General features: G+C 39.1%; 1 protein-coding gene across 1 annotated transcript in view; it reads right to left on the bottom strand.

Annotated features, from left to right (window-relative positions):
• Positions 1 to 24,615, bottom strand: part of ACOT12 (acyl-CoA thioesterase 12) — a 38,189-nt gene extending 13,574 nt beyond the window's left edge. Inside the window, exons 1-7 of the mRNA XM_043464740.1 lie at positions 24,363 to 24,615; positions 16,585 to 16,654; positions 13,679 to 13,739; positions 10,338 to 10,439; positions 7,495 to 7,630; positions 2,069 to 2,225; positions 422 to 541 (exon numbers count right to left, since the gene is read on the bottom strand). Of these exons, the coding sequence (XP_043320675.1) occupies positions 422 to 541; positions 2,069 to 2,225; positions 7,495 to 7,630; positions 10,338 to 10,439; positions 13,679 to 13,739; positions 16,585 to 16,654; positions 24,363 to 24,495 (779 nt within the window). The 5' untranslated portion in view covers positions 24,496 to 24,615. The remainder of the gene's footprint in view (positions 1 to 421; positions 542 to 2,068; positions 2,226 to 7,494; positions 7,631 to 10,337; positions 10,440 to 13,678; positions 13,740 to 16,584; positions 16,655 to 24,362) is intronic.
• Positions 24,616 to 27,920: the final 3,305 nt, after the last annotated feature.

Genomic DNA, 27,920 nt, shown 5'->3' with positions numbered 1-27,920 from the left:
TTTGTGCGTCAAGAATAATAAAAATAACTGAGAAGTGTTTTGGACTTCATGGTAATAAATGACAGGTCCATTATGAATTGGTTGACCATATGGGACCCTTTTGAGAGTGAAAGGAAAATTAATGATTATGATACGCACAAACCAAGACCATCCTGGATCAAGTGGGAAATATAGTCAACCTTATTATGAGACAAAAACCAACTTATCATAACTTAGTGTAAGGAGGCCTCAGGGGAACAGAGGATTAATATGTATGTCTATAGATTTTGAACATGAAATTTCAAAAAAAAATTAGAAGGAATGTGGTTATTTTAAAGTATTCCCTATACTCACCTCCAGGTTGAGATAAAACAAAGAGCATTGCTTATGTGCAAGTTTGAATTCGTTTTTTCGCAATCTAAGAGCACCAGACATGCTTTACCAGGTCTGAAATGTGTTGTTGACGATGGCGTTGAAGACAAGACGGTCTCCAACTGTAGATGGTCCCCGGAACTTAAACATGTCCACAGACTTCAGAACAGGATGCGCTCGACACAGGCGGCTGGTGAAACAAAGGGAAGGAGAGAGAGAGAAGAAAGTGATCATTCTCCAAAATGTTTTCAGGAGGTATTGCTTTGCTTAATGGATGCAATAGACCTGTGTTCGGGGTGATTTCTAATGAACATCTCTTTTAGCTCAAGAGGGTAAAAAATAACTGGATTGTGTGTGTCAAGAGTGGTCCTGTAACATTATCTGCAAATATTTTAGGGAATACAGTGTCCCAGTCTGTGGGTGGCTTTCCCAAGATGCTGGTGCTTCTGTTCTTGTGATGACAGTCCTGTTCTTGTTTTGTGCCCTATGGAAGTATCTCCAAAAAACAAACAACTGTCTTTTGTTCTGATTTCAGAGTTTTATTCCTCCTGACAGCTCAGGACTACAGTCACAGAAAGCCGTGACTCCCAGGTTGGCATAGGAAACAGTGAAGAGAAATTTCAGCTGATACCATTCTCATGAGTTCCTTGGCTACACTGTTAACCTAAATTCATCCACATGTCAAAGACCAATTCTTCTTCCCCACAAAAAAAGTTACCTGCATTGCTGTACAAAGCCTGAAAGGCTGCAAGGTACACATTTTACAGGTTTTTGGTATGTGAAGTTTTGAAAATCTATAAAGAAAATTTGATCTCAGAAAGTTACTATAATTGTCTACATTTTAGATTCCCACTGTGGTCATTCAGTTACTCTAAAGAATTCTGCCAATGATAAGTGAACAGATTCTGCCATAGTTAATTACATTGTAAGCCTTTATAGTAGGATAGGCTTAAATGCTTTATTGTCATTAAGAATGACAATGTCGTTTAAAAACAAGCTCTTATATTTGTGCACAATTTTAGGATAACCACAGGTTTCTAATTATAGTCATAACTATAGACATATTAATAAATAAAATTCTCTTAATTTAGGGAAAATAAAACCTTAACAATTTTCAGTGGTTACAAAAATTGTCAGAAGGGCAGATCCTGTTCAAATGCATTGTCAGAGACTACAGTGTTCTTTAAAGCTGCCCAATTACCTACATGGCTCCATTAAGAATGAAATTACCCTTTTTGAAACTGAGCAGCATTTAAAAGTACTTTTCCAAGTTCTTCCCTCTTTCTCATTATATTTTTCAGTTAATCCTTTGGCCATAATGATTCTAACCAGCACCTTCAGAGGTCAGACCTAATTGTGAACCACTTTTTAAAAAGTTTGTATCTTGACTGTTTTTAAGTGTAATGGCTGTCTTCTATTTCTGTTTTCCATCTACTTTGTCATAACTAACTTTACAAGAGTTGCAAGATCAACAGTCATAATTCAGAATAACTGTAAGAACTGTCATTTCCTTTTTTATTTTTGAACAAAGAATTTAAACTTTAACCCTCAGGAAAGGACAGAATAATTCTCAGGTAAACAGGAAAATGACTGATCATTTTCTCAGTTTGATAAAAGGCAACATTATTCTCTGCTTGTTCCCTTGACTCAGCCTCAGAACCTTCTGCCCTTTCCTGACTAGTCTCAAGATCACAAACCAAGGGTTAAAACCAAGAACCTTGCAGAAATAGTAGCCACCGCCTCCATCCAAGCCATAATCTGGCCACCAAATGTATTTCCATGATGGTTTGCATGGGGTGGGAGGACAAGTTCAATGCTCTGAACAGAAGTGCCCCTTGTGGAAACAGTTCCTTCCTCATCATCACAAATGGGATCTGAAAGGTAGACATAAACAAAAATGGTAGAGTTAAATGCAGAACCTGAGGCTATAACCTTTCCTTCAACTCATGAGATTTTTAGAAAAATTAAATTATTTTTAATTTTCTAAAAATTAAATATTATTAATTAAATAATAATACTTAATTAAAATTAAATATTATTACCCAAGACTTAAGTTATGACCAACCTAGATAGCATATTAAAAAGCAGAGACATTACTTTGCCAACTAAGGTCCATCTAGTCAAGGCTATGGTTTTTCCAGTGGTCATGTATGGATGTGACAGTTGGACTGTGAAGACAGCTGAGTGCCGAAAAATTGATGCTTTTGAACTGTGGTGTTGGAGAAGACTCTTGAGAGTCCCTTGGACTGCAAGGAGATCTAACCAGTCCATCCTAAAGGAGATCAGTCCTGGGTGTTCATTGGAAGGACTGATGCTGAAGCTGAAACTCCAATACTTTGGCCACCTGATGTGAAGAGTTGACTCATTGGAAAAGACCCTGATGCTGGGAGGGATTGGGGGCAGGAGGAGAAGGGGACGACAGAGGATGAGATGGCTGGATGGCATCACCGACTCTATGGGCATGGGTTTGAGTAAACTCCGGGAGTTGGTGATGGACAGGGAGGCCTGGCGTGCTGTGATTCATGGGGTCACAAAGAGTTGGACACGACTGAGCCACTGAACTGAACTGAACTGAAGACTTAAAACTCCCAAGGAAATGAATAGGTTTTATTTAACAGTGAACTGGGTAAGACAACAGATCAGAAAGGGCATTTTAGAGATTGTATTCCAACCTATTTTATAAGTCAACCAGAATTTTGATCAAAAGAGTAAGTAGGTTTAAATTTGAGTTGCTTCAGGTGGAGAAAGGGCAGATTAGAGCAGGTTAGGGCAGAAAGAAATTTGGGGATTGACGGATATGTTATTGTCTTGGTTGTGGTGATGGTTTCATGGGAGTGTGCATGTCTCAAGACCTATCAAGTATAACTTTAAATATGGCCCATTTATGGTAAAAGTTAATGAAAAGAAAGGGATTTGAGCTTTAGGGGCCATGGACACTGAGAATCTGGAACTGTTTGCTGCACTATAAACTTCCGAATGGGAATATGGCCTCCCCTGGTGACTGCTGTGTAATGAAAGCAGTCACAAAAAGAAAAGACACAATACGTTGTTCTTCTTAGTGTCTTTCTGCTTCTTTTGAATCATATCTGCTTCATTTACTGACAAATTGGTTTTTCCTCTCAACAATGGAGAAATCATTTACTTTGGCTGCAAAGCAGTAAAATGTATTCAGTTATACTTCCTGCATCATCAAGTGAATCACCAGCTAGGCTTAAATCTCACGTGCTGTTGTTGAGGAGGTGGGGGAGGAATTACAAATCAGGGGTGCCATGCTGGTTGAGCTCTCGGAGGCAGAGCTGAGCTGGCAGCGCGAGAGCACAAATATGCCCAGCTGTTGCCGGTAACTGGGGATGGAGCCCTCCTTGGCACACTTACAGATAAGTCAGCAGAAGAGTGTGGTTACAGAGATTTTCATTCCATTTCCTAGTGTAAATTTTATATTTTTAATTAACTGTCTTTTTCTTTCACTTTTTTCCCCTGCATTTCACTGATCATTTCAGTCCCCTCCTTAAAAACATGCAGTGACTTCCCCTTGGCCTATTGGGAAAGCCTGAATCATTCTTATGACCCCCCAAGCCCTTCCTTTCTTATCTGGCCCATGCCTACCTCTCCAGCCCCAGCTAGTCTGAATGCCAGTAGCACCCCTTCTTCCCCCATCACATCTTCTCTTAATCTCTCTCTCCCTCCATTCCAGCCACTCCAGCATTTTTCAGCTCCTATAACTAAAATGCCATCTTCAGCATCAGGGCATTAGTACATGGTCTCTCTCTGTCAGTAGCAGTTCCGCTGGCCACCACCACCATCTTCCATTTACCTCCTGTTCTGTTTTGGCCCATCTCAGTTACCATTTCCTCAGGAAGGCCTTCTTTGACCTCCACAACTGAGCTCCTACTTGTACCTTTCTTTCACAGTCACAATTTTATGTTTGTTTGTGTGATCTTTGATTATCTGACACCCTAGATCCTGAGCTCCTTTGGGTAAGGATTGATTTTTTAAAATCCTAATGGAATTCCAGAATGTAGGTGCTCAGTTAGTATTTACTGAATGAATGAATGGATGGATGGATGAATAAACTTACCTTTGCTGATTTAAGACTTCCCTGGTAGCTCAGAGAGGAAATTAAAAAGCCTCTTGATGAAAGTGAAAGAGGAGAGTGAAAAAGTTGGCTTAAAGCTCAACATTCAGAAAACTAAGATCATGGCATCTGGTCCCATCACCTCATGGGAAATAGATGGGGAGACAGTGGAAACAGTGTCAGACTTTATTTTTTGGGGCTCCAAAATCACAGCAGATGGTGACTGCCGCCATGAAATTAAAAGACGCTTACTCCTTGGAAGGAAAGTTATGATCAACCTAGATAGCATATTAAAAAGCAGAGACATTACTTTGCCAACTAAGGTCCGTCTGGTCAAGGCTATGGTTTTTCCAGTGGTCATGTATGGGTGTGAGAGTTGGACTGTGAAGAGAGTTGAGTGCCAAAAAACTGATGCTTTTGAACTGTGGTGTTGGAGAAGACTCTTGAGAGTCCCTTGGACTGCAGGGAGATCCAACCATCCATCCTGAAGGAGATCAGTCCTGGGTGTTCATTGGAAGGACTGATGCTGAAGCTGAAAGTCCAATACTTTGGCCACCTGATGCGAAGAGTTGACTCATTGGAAAAGACCCTGATGCTGGGAGGGATTGGGGGCAGGAGGAGAAGGGGACGACAGAGGATGAGATGGCTGGATGGCATCACCGACTCTATGGGCATGGGTTTGAGTAAACTCCGGGAGTTGGTGATGGACAGGGAGGCCTGGCGTGCTGTGATTCATGGGGTCACAAAGAGTTGGACACGACTCAGCGACTGAACTGAACTGAACTTGCTGATTTATTCCAAATTCACAGTCCTTACTATCAACAGGATATTTTTAGGCAACAAAATGATTGTACTGATTCATACTTCTGTTTTTACAATAGTTTCCCCAGCTCTTCATTTTCACTTAATTAGTATTGTGGACCCTTCTGTTTTTCCAGTTTTGTGGGTGTGATATAGTGTCTCGTGGTGGTTATAGTTTGCATTTCTCTGATTAATAATGAGGTCCAAAATCTTTTCATATGCATATTAAACTTTTCTGTTACCTCTTAATAAAATATCTGTGTTGTTTGCTTCAAATGTTACTTCTCTCCCATTCTTTTTCTCCTCTCTTCGTGGAACTTTGATTAGATGCTTCTTAGACTTCTTACTCCATTCTCTCTGTCTCCTAATCTCTCTTGTATAGTTTCCATTTCCTTGTCTATCCATCTGCATTCTAGGTAACTCCCTCAGATTTACTTTCCAGTTTACTATCTCAGATGCTGTTTCATTATTAAGTTTTAAATTTTAATTATTATCTATTCTTTTTGCTTCTTCATCTAATGTTCTAGATCATTTTCTTGTTCCTACATAATAGTTTTGATGCTGTTTTATTTCTTAAAATATTTACCTTCTTATTTCAGATTCTTTATGTGTTAAATTCTATTTCTTTAGTCTTCCTTGCAGGCTTCATTCTGTTGTCCGGTGCTTTTCTGAATTCAGGTGACTTACTTTTGTCTTATGATTCTTGTCTAAGAGCTCACATTCCTTGGATCTCTATCTGTGGGGGTTCTTGAGGACTGGGCTTAAAGTCATGTCTGCACAGAGGATTTGCATTTGTGGCTGCAGATCACCCGTGGGTACTTAACACAGTATGAATTCACACTAGGTTTTACTTGGTCTGTTTCAAACCAAACAAATTATGTGAATTCTGACACCAAACATGCTTGAGAATGCAGTTGTGATCGAATCCTCAAAAAGAAACAAGTGTTTTTCCATTCCACATAGGGCTAAGTGGAAAGCATGCTGACCAGAGCTCTCGGAGGCATGGTTTTTCCAGTTGACCCCCCAAGGGTATCATTTTGGAGGTGTTTCAGCTCCAGGTCTGGTTCCCTGATCCAGCTTCCTGCTTGACTGTGCTTCCTGAGCTCGGGTAGGCCCCTTAAAACACAGCTCAGGGTCTACCACCTACAGGGTGCTCCTTAGCAAATGCCAGCTCTTGTGTCTCCTTACACTGCTGTATTTGTGTTTCTGATCATTTGTGGACTTGAAGCCTCTTTCTTAGTTTTCTGCCTGCTGAGACGTGTTTGTAAATATTTTGTCGAGAAATTTTAGATTTTTTTCAGACTGTGAGTCCACCATATTGCTGTAATCAGAATTGGATTGCTTCCTAAAGTAATCCTTAAAAAGCATATGAAATCTTAAATTCTTAAATCCCTCCAACTTCTATCTTTTTTAAGTACTGATTTTGCTAGATAATTTTTTATAAACATCCAAAACTAGTACTGATTGAGATTTTTTTAAGGTTAATTTCTCATACTCAAATGGTACTTTTTTGGTTCAAAATAAATTAATATAAATTATCTGTATAATATACAGCTAAATTTTAAAAAAAGGTGTGTAATTGTTTGAATATTGTGTTACCAAGGTAAAATTAAAAAAATAAGAAAAGACCTTATACTGTGAGAGACTTTGTAAAGACTCAGATATAAGGCAACTCCTTTTCTGATGGATAACTAAAGAAAAATTTACTTGATTCCTGTAAAGACATACATGGCATACACTGGGGTACATAGAGCTGTGTACTAGGGCAGGTTGCTTGTGTATAAGGATCATCTAGGAAATGTATACAGGAATGTATTCAGTATAGGGGACCTTGGTGCAGAAGTATGCCTATTTGGAGGTAATTGCCAATCATTGGGGAAATGGGACGCTCCCCGGTTTAGACTAGAGACCAGTCTAGGCTCAGAGCTTTGGTTGTGCACCCATGTTAAGGACAGTAAACAAACCTCATCCTTTCTACAGGTTTCCAACTGGGACATACTCATCTGGAGGTCAATTTCAGTTCTTGTACTTTAGATGTTTGTAAGTATTTTGTCATTCCTCCTGGACAACGTCACATTTATCCCACATTTTTTTTGGTCAGGAACTTTGACCTGAATTGAGGTTATTCTGTCTTTGGTTTTCTGTGTCACTACCAGAAAGGATCAGGACAGTGGCAGAATGCACATTCTTTTCAAGTGCACATGGAATCTCCTCCAGAATATGATCACAATCATATAATGAAAGTTCCTGTAAATAGATTTACTAACCGTCAAACTTGCCACCTTCCTTCATCAAGTTTTTAAATGTATCTTCATGTTGTAATCGAACTTTCCTTCTCTCAGAAGCCAGATTGTGTTCCACATGATCTTGTTCAGTTAGAAGTGTGACTGGTTTTAACTGAATCTAGAAAAAGAAAAACATTTATCTTTCATTACCTTGTTAAATTATAAAAGCACAACATGAACTTTGCAAAAACAAATAATATGCCACATTATTTTCTAACTCAAGTAAATAGAGCATTTATGGATATGTACATTTAATGTACATATTATGGATGTGTACATTTTAGTCTTAATTTTTTTCCTAAAATATTTTTAAACTAAAAAAATCAATGTACGCTTCATAATTTGTTCATATAATATGTGCCTTTGAAAAGTTTTCCAAATATTAATTTTCCCTGATTTAAAAAATTTTCAGCAGAATTACAAAAGAAAATATTCTTCACATTAATGAATGAGGAGAGGGACTTTGACTCCACTAAATTCTTATCAAGAAATGTTTTCTACCTTTTGAAAAATTAAGATATCAGAGGGAGAGAAAGATATTCTAGAGAAAGCTGTCATGATATTCCCTATTTGGAAATTTCACCACATGATGGGAACATTATCTAATAAGCAAACTGAAAGAATCAGTATATCAGAATAAAGCTCCAGCTGACCTCCAGAAACCTGGAAATGTCATGCAACAGAAGCAAGGGCTCAAGTTCTTCCAGAAATGCCTGACTGCTGTCCTGTGTGTGAGTCACCTTGCAGCTGGACTGGGAGAGCTCCATGCTTATTTACAGGCCACGTAAAGTCTGACCCTTGACCAAGATAACAGTGAAATAGCTAGCGATTTCTAATACATGGTTAAAGTCAAATTCCCCTGGATGACCTCATCCAACTTGTTTAGGAGTGTAATGACTAATAGCTTATACTGGTTTAGCTAATTACATAGCTTTATTTTAGTTGTGTGACCAGTGGGGTGCAAAAGACCACCTGGTAAACTAATGTTTTGGCTTTCTAATCTGCAAATGAAGTACGTTTTGTGTGCTGAGAGCTTTGGCTGGAAGTCTTGAACGTCTCGGATGTTTGCTGTGCTTTCTTTCTGCTGCTGTGCCGTTTCCTTTAGCTTCCGTAAGGCCTTACACGTGCTTACCCTGTGGAGTCTTGGGAAGCGTTCTATGATCTGGCCTGTGTCACTGTTGAACTAGACTGAGTTAATCATTGCCCATCTCATCCTGGAATGAACTCACTTTGGACAGAGACCCGGGTAGCCCTGTCGGTTCAAACCACTGATTTTTCATGGCTCTCTTAATGGTGTGCTACTGAGTAAGAATGTTACCAACTAGAAAATACAGGTGCTTTACAATAAAGGTTATCTGAGCTAACCAGTTCTGGCAGCACTTAGGGCACTTGCTTTCTCAGAAGCACTGCTGGAAAACAGATCTTTAGGCTCAGCGGAGACTAGACTGAAGTGTGGCTATTCTGTTCTTATTCCACGAGTCCCTGAAGCTGGAGGGGGAAGAAGATGGGCTTCGTTTTCTCCTCCATGTGAAGGAATGATTTGGGGAGGTGGATTCCTTTCTGTCACTTGCTCTCAGATATCAGAACTCTGCAACCACGCCCATATTCTCTCATTCACAAAAGTTTGGAGATTCAGAGGGGATTCCAGGAGAAACAATGTTTGACAAGACCTGTCTCAGTGTCTCAATGATTTTAGTGAACATAGGATCCCTAGGATGCTTTGTCAAAGTACAGAGTCCAAACTTCTATACTAGTGATTCTAATTCAATAGGTCTGAGATACAGCCCAGAAAGCTGCATTTTTATAATACAATAAGTGATATGAACTTGAAAAAACAATGCCCCTGGGCAATGGCGATTTGCTTTGTGGTCTACTTTATATCAGAGAGTGGAAGAAGTGTCCCAGTATACGAAACTGCAGAGACACCTGCCACCCAGGCACCACCATGGCCTCACTAGGCCCTGGTCCATCTGTGTGCCTCCTGGCCCAAGTGAGGAGTTGCTGGTGACTGCTGCTTTTGGGTACAGGGAAAACTTTGCTTTGTCCCAGCTGGCTGTTCCACGAGAGGAAGACTTTTGCAGAGTGAATGGTACTTGTGGAGCTAGGAGAGGCCACTGTGCCTACTTCTAAAGCAATCCTTCAAGTGAAAGATTTGAGTTCTAACTTGAATTATTACATTTTAAAATGCTTATACTAAGTGTGGATCCTCCCCTAGGTATCCTGGCTCTAAAAAGAAAATCCAAGAAATTATAGTAAGTCTGCAGTAGACAAAGGACAAGCTGCTCTGGGCCAATGCCAGGCAAGCCCACTGGAATACCTACATCAGGCCAACATATTTCTCTTAAGGGTGTTTTTACACCATATGGCCTGCAGCTTATTTTCAAACTTCAGTAACTCAGCAACTTTGACATTATTCCTTTAGGTTTGAAAAAGTGATTGGACCATAATGCACAATTGGTAGCTAAAATGCTCTTGCTTTAAAAAATATTTTAACTCAATTTTGAGTTACATAACCACAAAAGAACCAAACCAGTAAGCAATATTTTTGGGAAACTGATATGACCTTCAGATCACTTAAAACACAGTGTTTTTTCCCTCTTTCACAAACTGGCTACATCTCTCAATTTTTCTAAGGTAGTTAATACTGTGATATCATTGCATAAGTATTGGTGACAGTTACAGTAAGTATTGGTGAATAACAAATCTTGGGAAAGTGTATTCCTGGTCAAAAAGAAATGTCCCTTACCTGTAACAATTCTGATGCTGGTAATTCTGTTAATGAGTCCCTGAATTATATGCTAGATACTTTTCAGACAGAAATTTACCTTTTCTTTTCCAACTGGTTTGGCTACAAAGGTAGAGAAAGCCACACTAACAAGTTTCTCAGTGCCAGTGAGCATGTCTTCTACTGTAACCTTGATGCTGATCTACAGTGGAAAGAAAAATAAAAAATTTTCAGTCATCCAGATAACAGATGACACTGCGGCGTTCAAAATTCATTTATGCACTTCACCATTGCTTTGTTTTTTGAATAAAACCAGTATTTTAATTTACTTTTAGTCAGTATTGTCCTCTCCATGATTTTCTATTAAATTGAAAAAAAAAATCTCTGATTATAGAAAAATATATATTTACCATGGAAAATTTTGTTAAGTATAAAAATAAATGATAAAAATGGAATCTGACTATTAAGAGTAAATATTATCTCTAATCCCATCACCCAAATTAATAATTACTAACCTTTATATAAATTTTCTTCCAGTGTTATATACATACATATGAAATGTGTCTATATGTATATAGATGTGTATGTATATGTATTTGTATACACACAAAAGACTATCATACTGTATTTACAGTTTTATATTATATCTTACAACTTTGGGGCATTTATTAAACATTTTCAAATCCTATTATTACTAAATGTGCTTTTGAAAATAAGATTTTAACAAATGCCTTATAGCCCATCAGAGAGGTGTACCATAACTATTTTTACTCTTCAGTCTCAGTTTTATAACCAAGTTGACATGGATAAAATGTTATTTATAGTCATGTTATTTGCAGCTTTGTTTCCTCTTTTAGGAGTTTTCTTTTTCAGGATTAGCAAGAATTGGCTAAGACACTCTATGGTGATAGCACAGTGGACTGGATTTCCCACATGAAGAACTCTGAAGCTTAGGTCCTTATCATGATCACATTCTGCAGAAGTGCGGGAACTTAGCCCAGAGAAATAATACTATCTTCTTGAAACAGTGGACAACCTCGCCCATCTTAGTTCAGCACTGTGTTATCAACGATAGTATCTATTTCTTTCGTCTTCACCAAGTACATCATGTACAGAAATAAACATCAGTCAGTGAGTCACTTAACTTATGAAACCAAATTAGTATTTGCATGGTAAATGTAAGTTAACTAGATGGTGATTAACCAGATTTAAACCATCCATTCTCAACTCCCAACAGCTCTCACCCACATAACTTTCTACTTTCAGAGAAATAGGCAGATGAAAAATAGACAACTAACGGTAAAAACAAAGCAACCGTTTTGGAGAGTTAAAGCAAGTTCTGAGCCTTGTCTTCTATTAGAATAGTTAATGACCAAATGTCTCAAAAACATATGCCAGGGAGAATTTCACTTTCTGTCATGACATAGTAGGTCAGTTTGGAACCATATCGTATGAAAACAACTGGAAAATTGGACCAGGGATAGGAAGCAACTGTTTTCACACATAGGACAGCAGGCAATGCAGAGCTGGATCTCCACAGAAAGGGAAGATTAATGAGGGGAGCACTTGCCTGGGCTCTCATCCTGCAGGCAGTTCCCAGACTATGACCAAGGAGGGGAAATGGGAAACACTGAAATGAGGACCCAGAAATCAAGATCAAGGCAGCTGAGATTGTCCCAGAGAGGAAGGAGCTACAAAAGGAAAGAATCCCAGGTATGTGCATATTGTCCCTGTTGAGTGTTTAGGTTGATACCAGTCTGAGCCTGTGTAGGGTGAAATTTCACAAAGCCAGAAAAGAACAGTTTCTGAGGAAGAAACGATTGTAAATTGAGCTCTTGTAAAAATTCCAAGAGCTCACAGAGCCCTGGGAATCTGGTGTTCCCTCCAGCCAGACCTCACTGAATACACAACTCATTCATAGAGACCACAGAGGACCACAACTTTGTAGAGAGACTAGATTGGCCCTAAATGGGGCTAGAATTTATTTATTTTTCTTCAGATCAGAAATCTATGCTTTCCACTCACTGGGTGTTTTGTTTTTTTATTTATTTTTCTCTTTTCTGTTCTTTTCTTAGCTTTTAGTCAAACTTCCTTTGGAAATTCTGGCTGGTCTCAGGGAAAAGGAGAGGAGAAAAGAAAGGGGACTTTCATCTATGCAGGGGCTGAATAGAGGGAGAGTACTATCTCTCAGGAGAAAGGCCAGGCCCAGAGGCTACTGTGTGCAGAGATCAAGAGCCCTATGGTTGAGAATCAGAATCTAGAAGCACTGTTATACTATCTCTGACATGGCTCATTTTATCCACAAGTTTGTATAACCTTTCTGAATTCTTCAAGTTTTTTGTACCCTGTTTATATAGATACTAGGGGAAAGTGAGGACTAAATCAGGGTAAAGCCATCACCATAGGTATGGTTATTACCAAAACCGTTCTGTTATGGGTTAATTTGTGTCCCCTACCAAATCTGGTACCTCAGAATGTGACCTTATTTGAAAATGGGGTGTAATTATTTACGACAAGGTCCTTCTGGAGTAGGATGGACCTCTAATCCCATACGACTGGTGTCCTTCTGAAAAGGGAAAACGTGGACACAGCAACACAGGGAGAACACCATGTATAGACAGGCTGAGATCAGGGTGAAGCAAATCACTGGCAAACCACCAGAGGTCAGGAGGGAGGATGGGGGCCGATTCTCTCCCGTAGCCCTGGAAAGGAACCGACCCTACCAACAGCCTGATTTAGGCTGCTAGCCTGCAGAACGGTGAGGCAATCAGTTTCTGTTACTTAAGACACCTAATCTGTGAAACTTCGCCATGGGAGCCCTAAGATACACATATAAGTCCCTACATGTCATTGGTGCCCAGAGAGCAAAGGGACTGCTACTAACCAACCTACAAGTTCCAATATGGGATCCAGGAAATCCTTTCCTGCTATTTTAACCTGCAATGAGACCTTTGTATTTCTGAGAATTTTGTATTCATAACTATAGTAAAGAAAAGAAAACTAAGTAGATGAAGAAGAGAAGTCTAAGCTTCCCTTCTTGCTCCAGTTACTCTGCCTTTCAAAAACTAGTTAATTGTGGGGCTGGTTTTCATTAGGGGTGAGGAGATGGAGAAAAAGTGGAGTTAGAATATTAATAGAGTCAGAATAATTAAGAAATAAAACCCATACCTGGCAAAGAACCAAGGGTGTCCTTCTTCCCTTGTATATTTACTTTCTGTGTATCCTTCTGTGCAAAAACCGTTCATTGCAGCACATTTAATTGTAGTAGCAGGGAAACATAGTCTCCTTATTTACCTGTGAGCCTGACTACAGATTCAAGGGCCTTCTGGCATTCAGAATCTCATACACTCTAAGTTACTCCAGGCGTCCCCCTTGGTCCTCTGTGAACAATAAAGAGATGAGCACCGACAGGCAGCAGGAAGAAAAGGGAGAGCCTCTTACCTCCATGCTTGTGCTGAATGCTCTGTTAACTTTTGCTTTGATGGTTATAACTTGTCCAACTCTAGTGGAAAAAAAACAACCCTCAGTAATTCTAGCACATCTCGTTTCAGACTTGAAGATTCACTTAAATATGTGTGCCACAGAACAGTTCTACCTTACCATGTTGATAATGCTCATGCATGAAAAATGCAAATTAATGATAACAAGACAGCACCAAAAACAGATGCAGATCTTTGTAAACCACACATGTGTCAGCTGACTAGCCTCTTAACAGAAAAGGGCCTTTGCTAAGATGATGTGCAAAATGATTTCCAAATCTACACCTTGTACCACAACTGTTTCCTAAAGAGAAGTTACAACAAATACATGCAAACCTATGCAATTGATATTTTAAAATGTTGGTTAACAAGTAAATGGATAGACATACAAGCAAGCAAGCAAACAAATGGAATAGCTTCACTAGGCTTATAGGACCACTCAGGGTTGCCAGATGATTCATTCACTCCACATTATTTCTGGAACTCTGATCATGTAACCACAAGTTGTTTCAAAGCTTTTGTGTTTAGGCCCCTCAGTCACCTAAGGGTCTATCCAATACAAGCCTCCTCAATTTTTCTCCCTTACTTCAGAGGTGAACTGGTGAAAATCTATACCTCATTTAAGGCCATATTAAATACTACCTCCATCATGAAACACTCATTGATTCTCTAGTCAACATGTAACTCACCCTAGGCATGCATCCTCTATTCTGATGACTATGTATTTGTCTGACTTTCTTACCAGACTGAATGACTGCCACACTCCAGAACTGTGTCATAATCATTCACATATTCTCTTGAGCCTAGACCAGTACTTTTGGTATATGCAATATATATTTGTGAGTTAAAAATATCTGATATGGCTTTTAACCAAATTATATGGCTTTCTATAGGTAGCTTTCAATTTTCTTATTTTTTAATGGTGTGGGTCCCATGCGTTTTAGTGGCCACAAATCCTTTCTGATAACACAAACACAACATAGTACAAATGGCAAACTACAATCCAATGCTGAGATTACTTGTTAAGTCTAAGTTATAGAATTTAGGATTGGAAAGTATATAATAGATATTTTATTGTAATATACTGTTGGCTTTCCTAAGCTTAATAATGGTGCTTTAATGTGTTCTCAAAGAAGTTTGCATTTTCAGTAATCTGTAATTTTGTTGAGATAAAGACACATGTCAGCTTTTTCTACTTGAGGGAAAAAAATCACATAGTGTTTGCACTTAGTCAGCAGACCTTCATCTGTATCTACAAATCTCTAGAATGTCAAAGGCTCTTTCAGACACTGCAGCAGACAATGAGAACAAGTGTCAGGAGATGTTCAATAAAGATTGTTGATCACAAAGATAGAAGAAGTGGGTTGGGGAAAGCACTGGATAGAACGTAAGAAGATCCAGGATGTAAGTGTCCTCTGACCTTTGGCTGGCTATGGGGCTTAGGCCTCAGGTTCTTATCAGTGCAAAGATGACTGCATTGAGTTCTAAAGGTCTCGCCGTATCTATGATTCTAATGCTTACCAAAAATTTCTTTTGGATTAGCTTTGAGGGTATAATTTTTTATGTGTGTGGTTTTATTTAACTTTATTTTGTTTGTATATAAATGGATAGGTGCCAGATAGATAAATGTAAGCTGAAGATTGGAGAGATGAACTGGGCATCTCAGTGGACAGACTCCCTAGGGTTTGAAAACTGGTGGCAACTATGCCATGATCCTTGGGAAGAGTCCCAGACTAGCAGCAGACAATCTTCTCTCTTCCTTTTTTTTTTTTGTAAGTTATGTTTATGTCTTTTAGGATCAAGATATTCAGAAAGAAAAAGAGATACAAACATAAAATCAAATAAATAAAATTATATGACCCTAGTTCATTATAATTACTAATATGACCTCTTAAAAAAACATAATTCGTAATTCTGCCACCAGAAAGGTATAGAAATAATGACCAACCCTGTATCAGTGAACATATTAAACAGGGAGACAGCAGATTCAAAATGTGGTAAACTGTATAGGACAAAAGACCAGGTTTCTTTAAAAAAATAAATTGCAAGAGAAAAGAAGAAAAGGAAAATTTTATGTTAAAGGTCACATCAGCCATATTGGTTCCTGATTCAATAGACCAATTGTTTAAGTTAAAAAACAAACAAACATTTTTTAAGACTATTGGGAATTGTGTCTATGTTATTATGTTTTCTAAAAGAGCCCACTTTTTTAGAAATATATATGAAATATTCAGAGATGATTATGGGATTTGCTTAAAAATAGTCCAGGTGTGTGGGGGATTATGGAGGGGGGGTACTGATGAAACAATATCATCCATGAATTGATTATTGTCATAGTTAGGTGTTGGGTCCTTGGGGATACATGGTACTATTCTCTCTTCTTTTGTATATGGTTGAAAGATTTGTATATCTTGAAATTTTCTACAATAAGAAATGGTAAAACATACACACTCCCACATATAAAATGTTTTTCATAATTTAACATCCCTACTGACATTAATTAATATTTACCCAACAACCTAATGATGAAATTCACCATTTTAGAGATACTTATCATTAATTATTCCTAGTAAAGGAAGAAGCCATTTAAGAATCAGCTTTTAGCAATCCTGTAATGCCTTATACCAAAAGGCATTTAATGCTGAGAGCTATTTCTTAATAAATTAGGGCTATAAATTTTACACTAAGAGTATTTACTAAAAGTAGGTCCTGAAATTATTATTATCTACTGATTTGCATTGGCTCAAATACTACTTATTAACAAATTGGATCCCTGACTCCAAATGAGTAAGCTTAGGTGCCACAAATACATGTTGTAAATGAACTAATAAACCCAGGGGAAAGGCATGATAAAGCAATGCCACTTACCTAGCTGTTGCTTCAAACTGTATGTCATCCACTGAGGCTGTGACACAGGAAACGCCAGCATGTTTTTCAGCTTCAAAAAATAGGTTAAAAATAAAAAAAAAAGGCTGGATTAGTTATGTTTATATACTTCAGCATGCAGGAAGAGGAACAAAACAAGTGGGTTTATTCTAGTAACTCATCCCTCTATTCAATACAGGACCACTGTGCCCACCCTTCTGAATGAACTGGATTGATAACAGTTCCTTTGCTTGATACATTATTTTTCTACTGCATGGAAATTACTGTACTTCCTCCAAAGTTTTAACTTACACTTTCTTTGATTTGAAATTTAACACCAATACCCAGCATATCTAGCTACTTGAATAGTAACTTCAATAAGTTGGTGTCAACTTTAACTATTTTGTCAAGTACTACCCTTCTTTTTTTTTTAAAAGAGGGTATCAGAGCTGTAGCTATTATCCACATAACCAATAGCTGAAAAAATTTAAACCACTTAACCAGTGTAAGCACTGAACAGTAAAGAAGACTTCAAGGTCATATCCCAAATCAGAGAGAAACGTGTCTTGGCGTCAGAGAAATAGAGATGGGCATGTAGTAAGTATTTAATCATTATTTACTTATTACTACTAAATCCATATGAAATTCACTTGCATTAATTATGCAGGAGGAGGAAAGCGTTGAGTAGGGTGAGAGGTTCCAAAGGAGCTCCAATTATTTCCATGGTCCCTGTCTGCATTATTTAATTTGTTGAGTTTTTTGTTTTTTATTATTGTTGGTTTTACTTTATGTAAAAGTATCAGAATTTATCCTCTTTGGGAAAATTTTTGACATGTGTTTTTTCCAGAATTTCATTTTGAGGAACAATTAAAACCTAAACAGACTGACTGCATTAGCTTTTTAAAGAAATTTTAACTCCATTTTAATTTTGCAGACTTCACTCCTAGTGCCATATTATGAAAAAGAAAGAGATAGTGAATTATACTGAATCTGCATTCTCTGTGTATAGAGGATTACTTTAATTGTAATATATATTGACAGTTCCAGGTAAAGAGATATGATAAAGTACTCTAGAGAGCAAGTATGTGAAACATTCCTCCCTATGATCTAATTCTGTAGAAAATGGGACATTCTGGTTTTACTCACTGGAAATAGCTATTCTTCCAAATATGCACATGACCTAAACTGAGTAACTAGAAAACTAACCATAGCAGAACTGTGTATGTGAGTGATGGAGAGGGGAGAATGGGCTTCCCAGGTCTGAAGTTCAATTAGAGAAAAGACACATAAAAATATTAGACTCTAGAAATGCTCAAGGTGGGCTCAGTTCAGTTCAGAGTATCAAATATTTGTTAAATTCCCATTGATTTTCAGACACTTTGAGCTGAATCAGTCCTATCTTTTAATGAGTCTACTCAGTGACAGAGACCTAGCCATAGTCAATGCCCTTTTTCTGGAGAATGATTGGGACTCTTGCAAATATATGCTGTAAAGTGTTGACTAAACTCATTCTGGTTACCTGACATGAGGGAATGATATGTTTATTAAACTATTCTTGTCGATAAAGTGTAACCCTATAGCCAACCAATTTGGTAACCAACATGAGTTACCAAATTTTGAGTGATTTAAATAATGACTGAAATGCAAAAAAAGACTAACTTTTTATTGTGTATATTGGGCATCTTCTATGTGTATGTAGCACTATACCAGATTGCATTAGGGATCACAAAGAAACATAATCATAATAATAATTATCATTTATTATTGGCCTGGCACTGAGCTAAGTATGCATATTAATTACATGAGGTTGATACTGTTAATAGTTCCATTTTACAAATGAGGCAATTTTGGCTTAGAAAGATCAAATACATTGTTCTAAATAGTGATTTTGACTGTAGAAGCAATAGAAACTCTGAGAAAAAAGGCCAACCAAGGAATGCTCCCTAGAGAAGTTCTTGGCTGAATATGGGCTTCAGGGACTCAATTGCCATGGTCTATATTATAGACTTTCAAGGGCCATTAAATTAAAAGTGAAAAATTAAAATATGGGGAACCAACATAGGGCCACAAATTTTACGTGTGATCATTTTTCTTTGTAATTGTGACAGATATGAGTTCGACAGGACCAATCTGTTCTGGTTCTTTGTTTTAATTGTCCTTCATGCAGTATGCCAGTAAAAGTGGAGGACCTCTAAAGCTATTTCTGATTTCCTGGGAAAACTGAGAAAAGCTGAGGAATAGTAGCTAAGTGGATGTAATCCAGGAATGATGATTGATCAAAACGATGGTGACTTCTTCATTCCTTCTTTTAACTAATATTGATTAAATGCTTGGGCTCCAAAATCACTGCAGATGGTGACTACAGCCACAAAATTAAAAAACGCTCCTTGGAAGAAAAGGTATGACAGCAAGTTAAAAAGCAGAGACATCACTGCCAACAAAGGTCATATAGTCAAAGCTGTGGTTTTTCCGGTAGTCATGTATGGATGTGAGTTGGACCATAAGGAACGCTGAATGCCAAAGAATTGATACTTTTGAATTGTGGTGCTAGAGAAGGTGCTTGAGAGTCCCTTGGACAGCAAGATCAAACCAGTCAATCCTAAAGGAAGTCAACCCTGAATATTCATTGGAAGGACTAATGCTGAAGCTGAAGCTCCAGTACTTCGGCCACCTGATGAGAAGACTGTTTGCAAAAGACCCTGATGCTTGGAAAGACTGAGGGCAAGAGAGGAGGACAACAGAGGATGAGATGAGTGGATGGCATCATTGACCCAATGGAGATGAGCTTGAGCAAACTCAGGGAGATGGTGAAGGACAGGGAGTCCTGGTGTGCTGCAGTCCATTGGGTTGCAAAGAACCGGATATGAGTTAGCGACTGAAGAACAACATCCTGTGCTGTGCCGACCTCCATGTAAAGTCCTGGAAATGTAAAACAGCCACCGTCCTTATTCTCATGGAGTGTAGTGGAGGAGCCAGACATTAATTAAATGAGTACATAATAACAAAATAAGTTAGGTGATCTGAAGAAAACATGGATATTTTGAGGGTCTGTAACTGAGGAACCACACCTGGGTGGATGTCAAGGAAGGTGTCCATGTGGAGAGGATGCTTGAAGTGAGATCTGGAAGATGAGAAGGAGCAGAAACAGTGTTAGGTGCTCAGTTGCGTCCGACTTTGTGACCCCGTGGACTGTAGCCCGTCAGGCTCCTCTGTCCATGGGATTCTCCAGGCAAGAATACTGGAGTGGGTAGCCATATCCTTCTCCAGAGGATCTTCCCAATCCAGGGATTGAACCTGGGTCTCATGCATTGCAGGCAGATTCTTTACCATCTGAGCCTCGATGAAAGCCCTAATTCTAATGAGGTCAGTGGCTAATTCTAATCCTTGTCTTCCTATATATCATAAAGTGTTTTTCTCTACTTTCAAGATTTTCTCTTCACCATAGTTTGTCGATGATGTGCATAAATGTGACTTTCTTTGTATTGATTTTGCTTGGTGTCCTATGATCTTTTTGAATCTGTGCAATCTTGTACCATATTTGGGAAAATTGGTCTATTATTTCTTCAAATATTTGCTTTTTTCCCATGCCTTCTCTTGTCTATGGGACTTCAATTATAAAATTATAAAAATAAAATTATAAAATTATAAAAATTATAAAATTATAATTATAAAATATAATTATAATTATAAATAATTATAATTATATGTATAATTATAAATTATATAAATATATATTATATAATTTATAAATTATATATTATACAAATATATATTTATAAATATATATTATAATTATAATTATATATAATTATAAAATATAAAATTATATAATTATAATTATAAAATTATAAAAATAAAAAATTTTATGCATTTGATTTTTTTCATAAATCCCAGACATTTTATTTTTTAAATTCCTTTTTTCCCCTGTTCTTGAGATTGAGTAATGTCTATTGATCTTTATGTTTAGTAACTTTACTCAGTCACCTCCATTCTTTGTTTAATCCTATCCAGTGAGTTTTTAATTTCAAATACTATAACTTTCAGTTCTGGAATTTCCATTGAGTTATTGTTTTTATAGTTTCTATTTCTGTACTGAGATTTACTGTGTCTTTCATTATGATCATATTTTTCACTATATTCTTGAGCAGAGTTATGACACTCGCTTTAAAAATCCTTGAGGCTTAATTCCAGCATTAAGTCTTCTAGGGATTAGTCTCTACTGTCTGTCTCTTCTCTTAAGAATGGGTCATGCTTTCATGTTTCTTTGAAAATCAAGTAATTTTGGATTAAAGCCTAGTTATTATGATTGATATGTTATAGAAATTGTGGGTTCTTATATGGTCCTCTGAAGAGCATTGTGTTTTTTTCCATTGGGTAATTTAATTAAGCTCACAGTATAAAACTGTCTCCCTAGAGGTGGGAGATCAGCTCTTTTAATTATTTTGGCCTCAGCTAGGAAGTCTGGAGTCTGCCTGTGTATACATGGCTCAGGGTCACCAGAGAGCTGAGCAAAGATTATAGATATATTTTAGGGTTCTGCCTCTCTGCCTCTCTCTTGTCTTGAATTTGCCCCCTCACATTCCAGTAGCTGTATTTCCCCAAAATCCTCTTCAAATCAGCAAGTCTGTGGGTTTCCCTCAGAAATTAAGCTGGGAGAATAGTGGATTCTTTCTAAGGAAAGAAAGAAGGTCTTAAAATCATTAAAAACAAACAAACAAACAAAAAAAGATAAAGTTTCTTAGCACCATTCTGTTCCTTTGAGTGTTGATTTCCAAATGTTTTAAGCCTGCTTTTGTTCACTTTTCAGCTCCCTTACGTGGCTTTTATTCAGTATTTGTTCCAGAGTTTATAGTTGTTATCTGTGGGAGATATTTTTCTAATAGGAGATACTTACCATGTTAGAAGAGGAACATTTATAGCCTTTGGTAAGGAAGACAGTGGGACAAGATGAACAGAACTAGTGACATGATCAGATAAACACCTTCAAAAAGTACTTTAGATGCAGTGTGGAGAGGAGACCAGAATGAATGGAGAAGACCAGTTTGGAAACCACTGCTGAAGTCCACATGAAAGATGATGTTTATCCTGCACTAGGTGGTGGCAGTGGAGGCTAGCAAGATGCTTGGGTTTGAAAGATTGCTTCAAGGGAACGTTGATAAGACTTGGTTCATAGATGAGATATATATGGATGGAGAAGCAAGAATCAAGGATGGTTGATGCCTAGATTTTTGGCATGCATCACTGGATATTTGGGTGCCATTCCTGAAAGAGTGAACCCTGGAAAAGATGCACAAATGAAATAGAGAAGGAAATGTGAGTCTGAGATATTTTAAAATATGGAGGGTGGAGAATGACTCATAGATGGCTTAAAGCCTCTAGGATTAAGATATGAGAAGAATAATGGGGCCACTGACAGAAATGAGGTCTAATGGCAACATGATAGTGAATGTATTTAATCTTCCTTTAAATATTGAGAAGGCATTTTGGAATCTAGCAGTGCCTGGGTGTCATGGAAGTACTTTGGGGCCACAGTTGTGATCATTATTTGTCATAGTAATGTGTCTACACAGAAATGTGGGTCACTTGGAACTCCGGTTGGAAAAATGCCAGAAAAAAACAGGTGTTTTTTTTTTTAAATTACTCCTACTGTATTAAATATAATGCCATGATGGAGCATTTCTCTGCCAAAGATTCAGTTACACCTTGGTATAGCTCAGTTGGTAAAGAATCCGACTGCAATACAGGAGACCCTGGTTCGATTCCTGGGTCAGGAAGATCCCCTGGAGAAGGGATAGGCTACCCACTCCAATATTCTTGGGCTTCTCTTGTGGCTCAGCTGGTAAAGAATCCACCTGCAATACAGGAGACCTGGGTTCAATCCCTGGGTTGGGAAGAGCCCCTGGAGAAGGGAAAGGCTACCCACTCCAGTATTCTGGCCTGGGAGAATTCCATGGACTGTATAGTCCATGGGGTTGCAAAGAGTCAGACACTGAGCAACTTTCACGTTCACTGGCTAGATAATGTCCTTTGCTTATGTGGTGTCTTTTCTTACTGTAGAGTGTTTAACACAGGTATTAACCATGTTTCCAAACCAACTTTGTCATAAAGATTTCTTCAATATTGTATTATTAATAATATAACTATTAAGGTCCACAGTAATTGGTTATCAGTTGACTCCTGCTGTGGTCTGAGTTTCCAAAGATGTAAAAGCATAGAAATTTTTATGAAAATCGCAAAAGGGCAATTGTTCCTTCATTACAGGACAGAAGCACGGAGTGAGGTAACTTTAAAAGTCACTTCAATATTCACATGATGAATTCAGTTGCCATGGAAATAGGCATCGTTATTATTAGCAACCTCCATAATTTCTATACTGGTTTCTCCTCCATGTGAATTACATTTGTATTCATGTCGCCATTATTATGTTATTATAACCAACCTCAAATCCTGATTAAACCTGTTAAGACAGAAACCAAACATTCCTATCAACAAACAGAAATCAAACAAACTGGCATCAGATATATGACTGAATTTTGTGGGTGGTTAACACACAGGGGATTAGAAATTGTATGAACACTCATTGAGGAAAGCAGGGATTTGTAATCAGCTGAGCTTTACTTTTGTCCTCTGTAAAATAAGAATCCTGGGATACGTGATCTTAAGCTCCTTCCAGCTCTAATATTTTATCCTCACATAGTTTACTTAAAATGTACATCTTCTGAGTCTATTAAGGATTGTATGCAAAGCCTGGCCTCCTAAATAAGACTGCCGGTTCTGGACACACCCGTTCAGTTACCCATCCGTATAGTCAGGAGGCTTTTGTTTAGGGCGTAGTAACCACTAGAAAACTAACTTTAGTTTACATGCTAACTGGCCAGTCAGGAAATCAAAGGTGGACATACTAACACACAAAGTAATTGCAGATTGTGTTAAGCGGTGTGAAGGAATGCGGAAAGGAAATGTGACAAAGTGATGAAAGCCTGCAAGTGCACAGCAGGTGGTTAGGATAGACTGCTGTGCAGAAATGGTGTTTCGTGGAGATGGAATGCAAGGAAGGGCCAGGAGAAAAGTGCAAAGGAAGAAAGAACAGCAGGTGCAAAGGTCCTTCGTGCAGGCTACACGAGGGTGGGGAAGGCAACAAACTGAATTCAGAAGCAGATATGGGAGATGGGTGATGTATTAAACTGAATGTTAGATCTGCAGAAATGTAAGCCAATACCAGTACTCTAAGTACATTTATGTTCTTGTTGAAAATAGTTATTTTACAGTAAAAATACATAATGGATTTTTGTTATTTTCAAAAGAATTATTTTTAAAAATTTCACATATGGTAAGTATGCATATAAAAAAGAACCCACATGAAAGTTCTCTTGGGGCCTCGCTTATTTAATGGGATAAAAGACCAAGAGGTTTAAGAACCACTGGTCCAGGACTTTCCCAGTACTGGATAAACAATCTCAATCACTATTTCCCAGCTGCACAAGGTTGAAAACTCTGTAAATACCTTCCTCTCCTTCCTTCTCTCTCCTTATCCATTCCGGGTCCTGGGGTGGCGCAGACCCGCACCCCACTGCCCCAGATCTTTTGACATCCTGACCTCTGCCTTCCTGACACCCGCCATCCTGCATCTCCACATCCCAGCCCACTTCCCAGGCACTCTCCGCCATCCCGGACACTCGCCTCCCCAACATACACTGGGCCCCTCAGGTAGGGCTCCCGCATTCCGGACCCCGGCACCCCTGGGTCTCCCTGGTCTTACACCCGCCTTCCAGCACTCCTACCCGCCAGGCAGGCTGTGGTGTCGATCCACTTGAGCAGCTGCGCTGCGCTCAGCTCGCCCCGGGGGGTGGCGTGCGCAGGCTGGATGGCCTGGCTCATGCGCACCTCCGCGGGCGCCGGCCGCTCCAGCTCCATGGCTCGTCAAGAGTGCGAAGCGACCCGGCCTGGGCGCCCCCTGGCCACTCGCCAGGCCCGCCCCAGCTCCAAAGGGCACTGAGCCGCTGTCCCCAGTCCGCATCCCGCACCCTGCGGCACCAGGAGGTGAGATTTAAGGGGCCAGGAATGTCGCGAGGAGAGTGAAAGGGAACTCTTCACTGAATCTGGGGCGACCGAGGTTGGCAAAGCTGGAGCCAGCTCGGGTTTCTCACCTATGAAGGGGGAGATAGCACTTATCTCAGAGGACTGTGCAGAGAATTAGTGAGATGAAGTACCAAACTCACGGGCGTGTGCCTGGCTAAGGGGATATGGGTGTTTGCCAGGTAAAATAGTGAGGTTACTGTCTGCCTGAAGAACTTGACAAGTGATGGGGAGTTAATAATTAATTAGTTAAATTTTCTCTAGAGAAATGTAGACCTTTCGCATTAGAAGTTGATTTTTAAAGTATTTGACTTTTCTTTCTTTTTTTCTGCTGTACACTGCCAGGTAGGGTGGGCAATCACTCCTCCCATTCCTAGTTCAAAATCCACCTTCTGGTTCTTAGGATAATATGATGGCTCAAAAAAAGCCCCTCTGTTATTCATCATTTTGTTACGAAATTACCCCACAGCCAAACAAACAGAGGAGCTGATTTTTGCTGGCATATCAGAGTCACCCAATAAGAGAAGGCAACCTTTTGATTTTAATGTAGAGAATAAATTGTTGCTGCGTTGCAAATGAGCTCAACAAATCCCAAGAGAATTTCTTCTTGATGAGAGAATCTAGAATATTAAATAAGATTTCTCATTGTTAACCTTTAGCACACATAAGCTTTCTAGAGCTGAAATCAGTGATTCTACAAAGCACTCCCCATTAAGAAAACAGTGACAGCAGAAAACCTCCAACATATTGTAGAGCCATAGATGTGATATTAGAAGGACTGGCTGCATCTGGGAGGGCATTCGGGGGTGAGGAAACGGATGCCTGGAGCGGTGTGTCAGGCAGGCAGCTGATGTGAAGGGGCAGTTAAGGTAGTTGAGCACCTGACTTGAACTCAGGACTCCTGACTTACCACAAAGTCTAATCGACTCCAACAAATCAGTGCTGCTTTTTCATCCCTTGCAGATGGCCTGCTAAGCCCCAACTTGGAGCATCTGAATGGAGATTCTGGTAATTTTGCTTCCTTTTTAAAAGCGCTTTTAACATAAGAGAGGAATGAAGGAAACATGGACTTGATAGCTCTTCAGGATCCTCTGTGGGTAGGTTTCTGTCCCACATGAACTTAAGAATTGGATGCATTCAGTTGGGTAAGTAGGAAGTTTGACTTCTATAAAATGACTTTTTTAAACAAATTAAAACTTATGCTTCCAGGATGGTCCCCTTATCAGTTGATTTTCAAATAACAGTGTTATTGCTTTTACCACTTTTATCATTCCTCATTAGAAAGTGCCTCTAGAGTTCTTTATAGCATCTCGGCAGATTGGATTGTTACTCAGCCAATACTCACTGCATCGACTGATAACTCCACGGGAGGCGCTTACTGGTGTGTGGCTTGGCCACGTGACTTGGATTTTATAGAATGTGAGGAGGTAACGGTGTACCAGTTTGAACCTAGCCCTTGTTTTTAGAGACATCTGACCTCTGCAGTGAGAAGATGCTGTGCCTGAGCCGCAGCCTCACGAGCATCTGGGTGCCGGGCTGCATTCACGTATCGTGGAGCCGTTCCAGCCGACCTGCAGACTTGCAGCCTGAAGCTGAGCTATGCAGCAGACATGCAGAGGCCTGAATGGGATTTGACTGCTTATTTTTGTCCGTCACTGTGATTGGGGGATTGTTGCACAGCAATGCCTAACAGTTACACGTGCGAATTTCATTTATTAATATTTTAGAAAATGTATTAAGTTATTGGAAATAAAACATGTGTTTAGGCTGGGTTTTATTGTTTGGGGTAAAAAACGGTGACTAACATAATAATATGTATGTACTTGCTTTATATGTATACTTGACTTTCCAAAATGATTATCTGGAAAAGGACAGCATGCGTCTGTATATGTATATCTAGGAATGTATGACCAAAGAAGCAGACAAAGTATACAAAGTCACCATTATGCTTTGTTATATGTATTATCTCCTAATTAGATGTCTTGATTATGGTTTCTTAGCTTTTGTTGGTTTTGCACCAATTTTCAATTTCATAGCCTCTGCCTGAAACTACTGTTCTTATGTTTTGGGGTTTTTTTTTGAATAGCATCAGCATGTGTGAACATTTGCTATATCCTTTATCTGTCAAAGATTTCTGCTATTATGTTTGAAGAAAAGGCTTCCATTTTCCCATTTCTGTTTAGAGACATCTTTTGAAGATGAGCTGGCTCTGAAGCCAGCTTGATTTTAGAAGGTCATGCGCAAGAGCAGGAGAGCTGTTCGGGGAGAGTAGAGAGAATATGATAATCACTAGAATAATAAGAACATCTTAGGATGCTGGAGTGGGAGGGAAACGAGATAGTCAGACCTCCTCATTCTGGACATGAGGAAACGAGGTATTTACCCTGGGTCACATTGCAAAGTTAATGGTCAGGCTCTGAGAAAAGTGAAAACAAGGAACATGAAATGTAAGAAAAGAGAAAAAAAAGTGCTTCCCCTCAAAGCCAACCCTCCATCAGAAATTTGAGAGCAAGCAGTTTGTTTGGGAGAAAACTGCAGAAAGCACTTGTAGGAGAGTCAAAGTGTGGTCCCCAGACCATCGGCATCAGCATCACCTGGGGTTCTGTTAGAAAGGCAGAATCATCCCACCCCCAGCTTGCTGAGTCAGAAGCTGCGTATTATTACTATGCCCAAGTCGTAAGCATATTAACCTTTGTGAAGAACCTGCCTGAGTTATTCCTCCCAGCGAAGTGGGAGCTGGGATTTTTACCCTCCAATTCCCACCCTTCAGTGCTGAGGGCTGCTTCCCAGCTGAAGTCCTCAGCACTTGTGATTTCAGGGTGAGAGCAGCTCTGGGCTGAGCGCTGTGCCTCCATAGGGAGGGAGGAGGCGGTCAGCTTGTTTGGAAGCTGGGATGGAGAGCGCCAAGGGGCTGCAGGCAAGGTGCCGAGAGCATGATACTTTCTGTCCTGAATGGATGCCCAGAGACTTCCCAGGGGCAGCTGGGAACTTTTTCTTCTTATGAGATGAACCCCAGGCAGAGGGTCTGGTAACAACATATTTCATACAGAGATGAACTTTATTAGCTAGCAGTCTCTATCTCCACCTTTGGTATAGGTTAGGAACGGTGCCAGCTCAATGTTTTCAAAGTCAAATTTATAGGGATGTGGTTCAAAGTGTAAGTATGAAGTTTCTAAACAAAAAAATTCAGAGTTGGTTTCCATATATTTCAAGTGCCAGCTTACTGCCTGGAGCACCGTCTTTGCTCCTGGACCCTCTTCTTG

Source organism: Cervus canadensis, chromosome 4 (genome assembly GCF_019320065.1).
Source record: "Cervus canadensis isolate Bull #8, Minnesota chromosome 4, ASM1932006v1, whole genome shotgun sequence".
Classification (NCBI taxonomy): Eukaryota; Metazoa; Chordata; class Mammalia; order Artiodactyla; family Cervidae; genus Cervus; species Cervus canadensis.
Note: the sequence above shows the minus strand (reverse complement) of the source record. Positions and strands in the feature narration are given on the sequence as shown.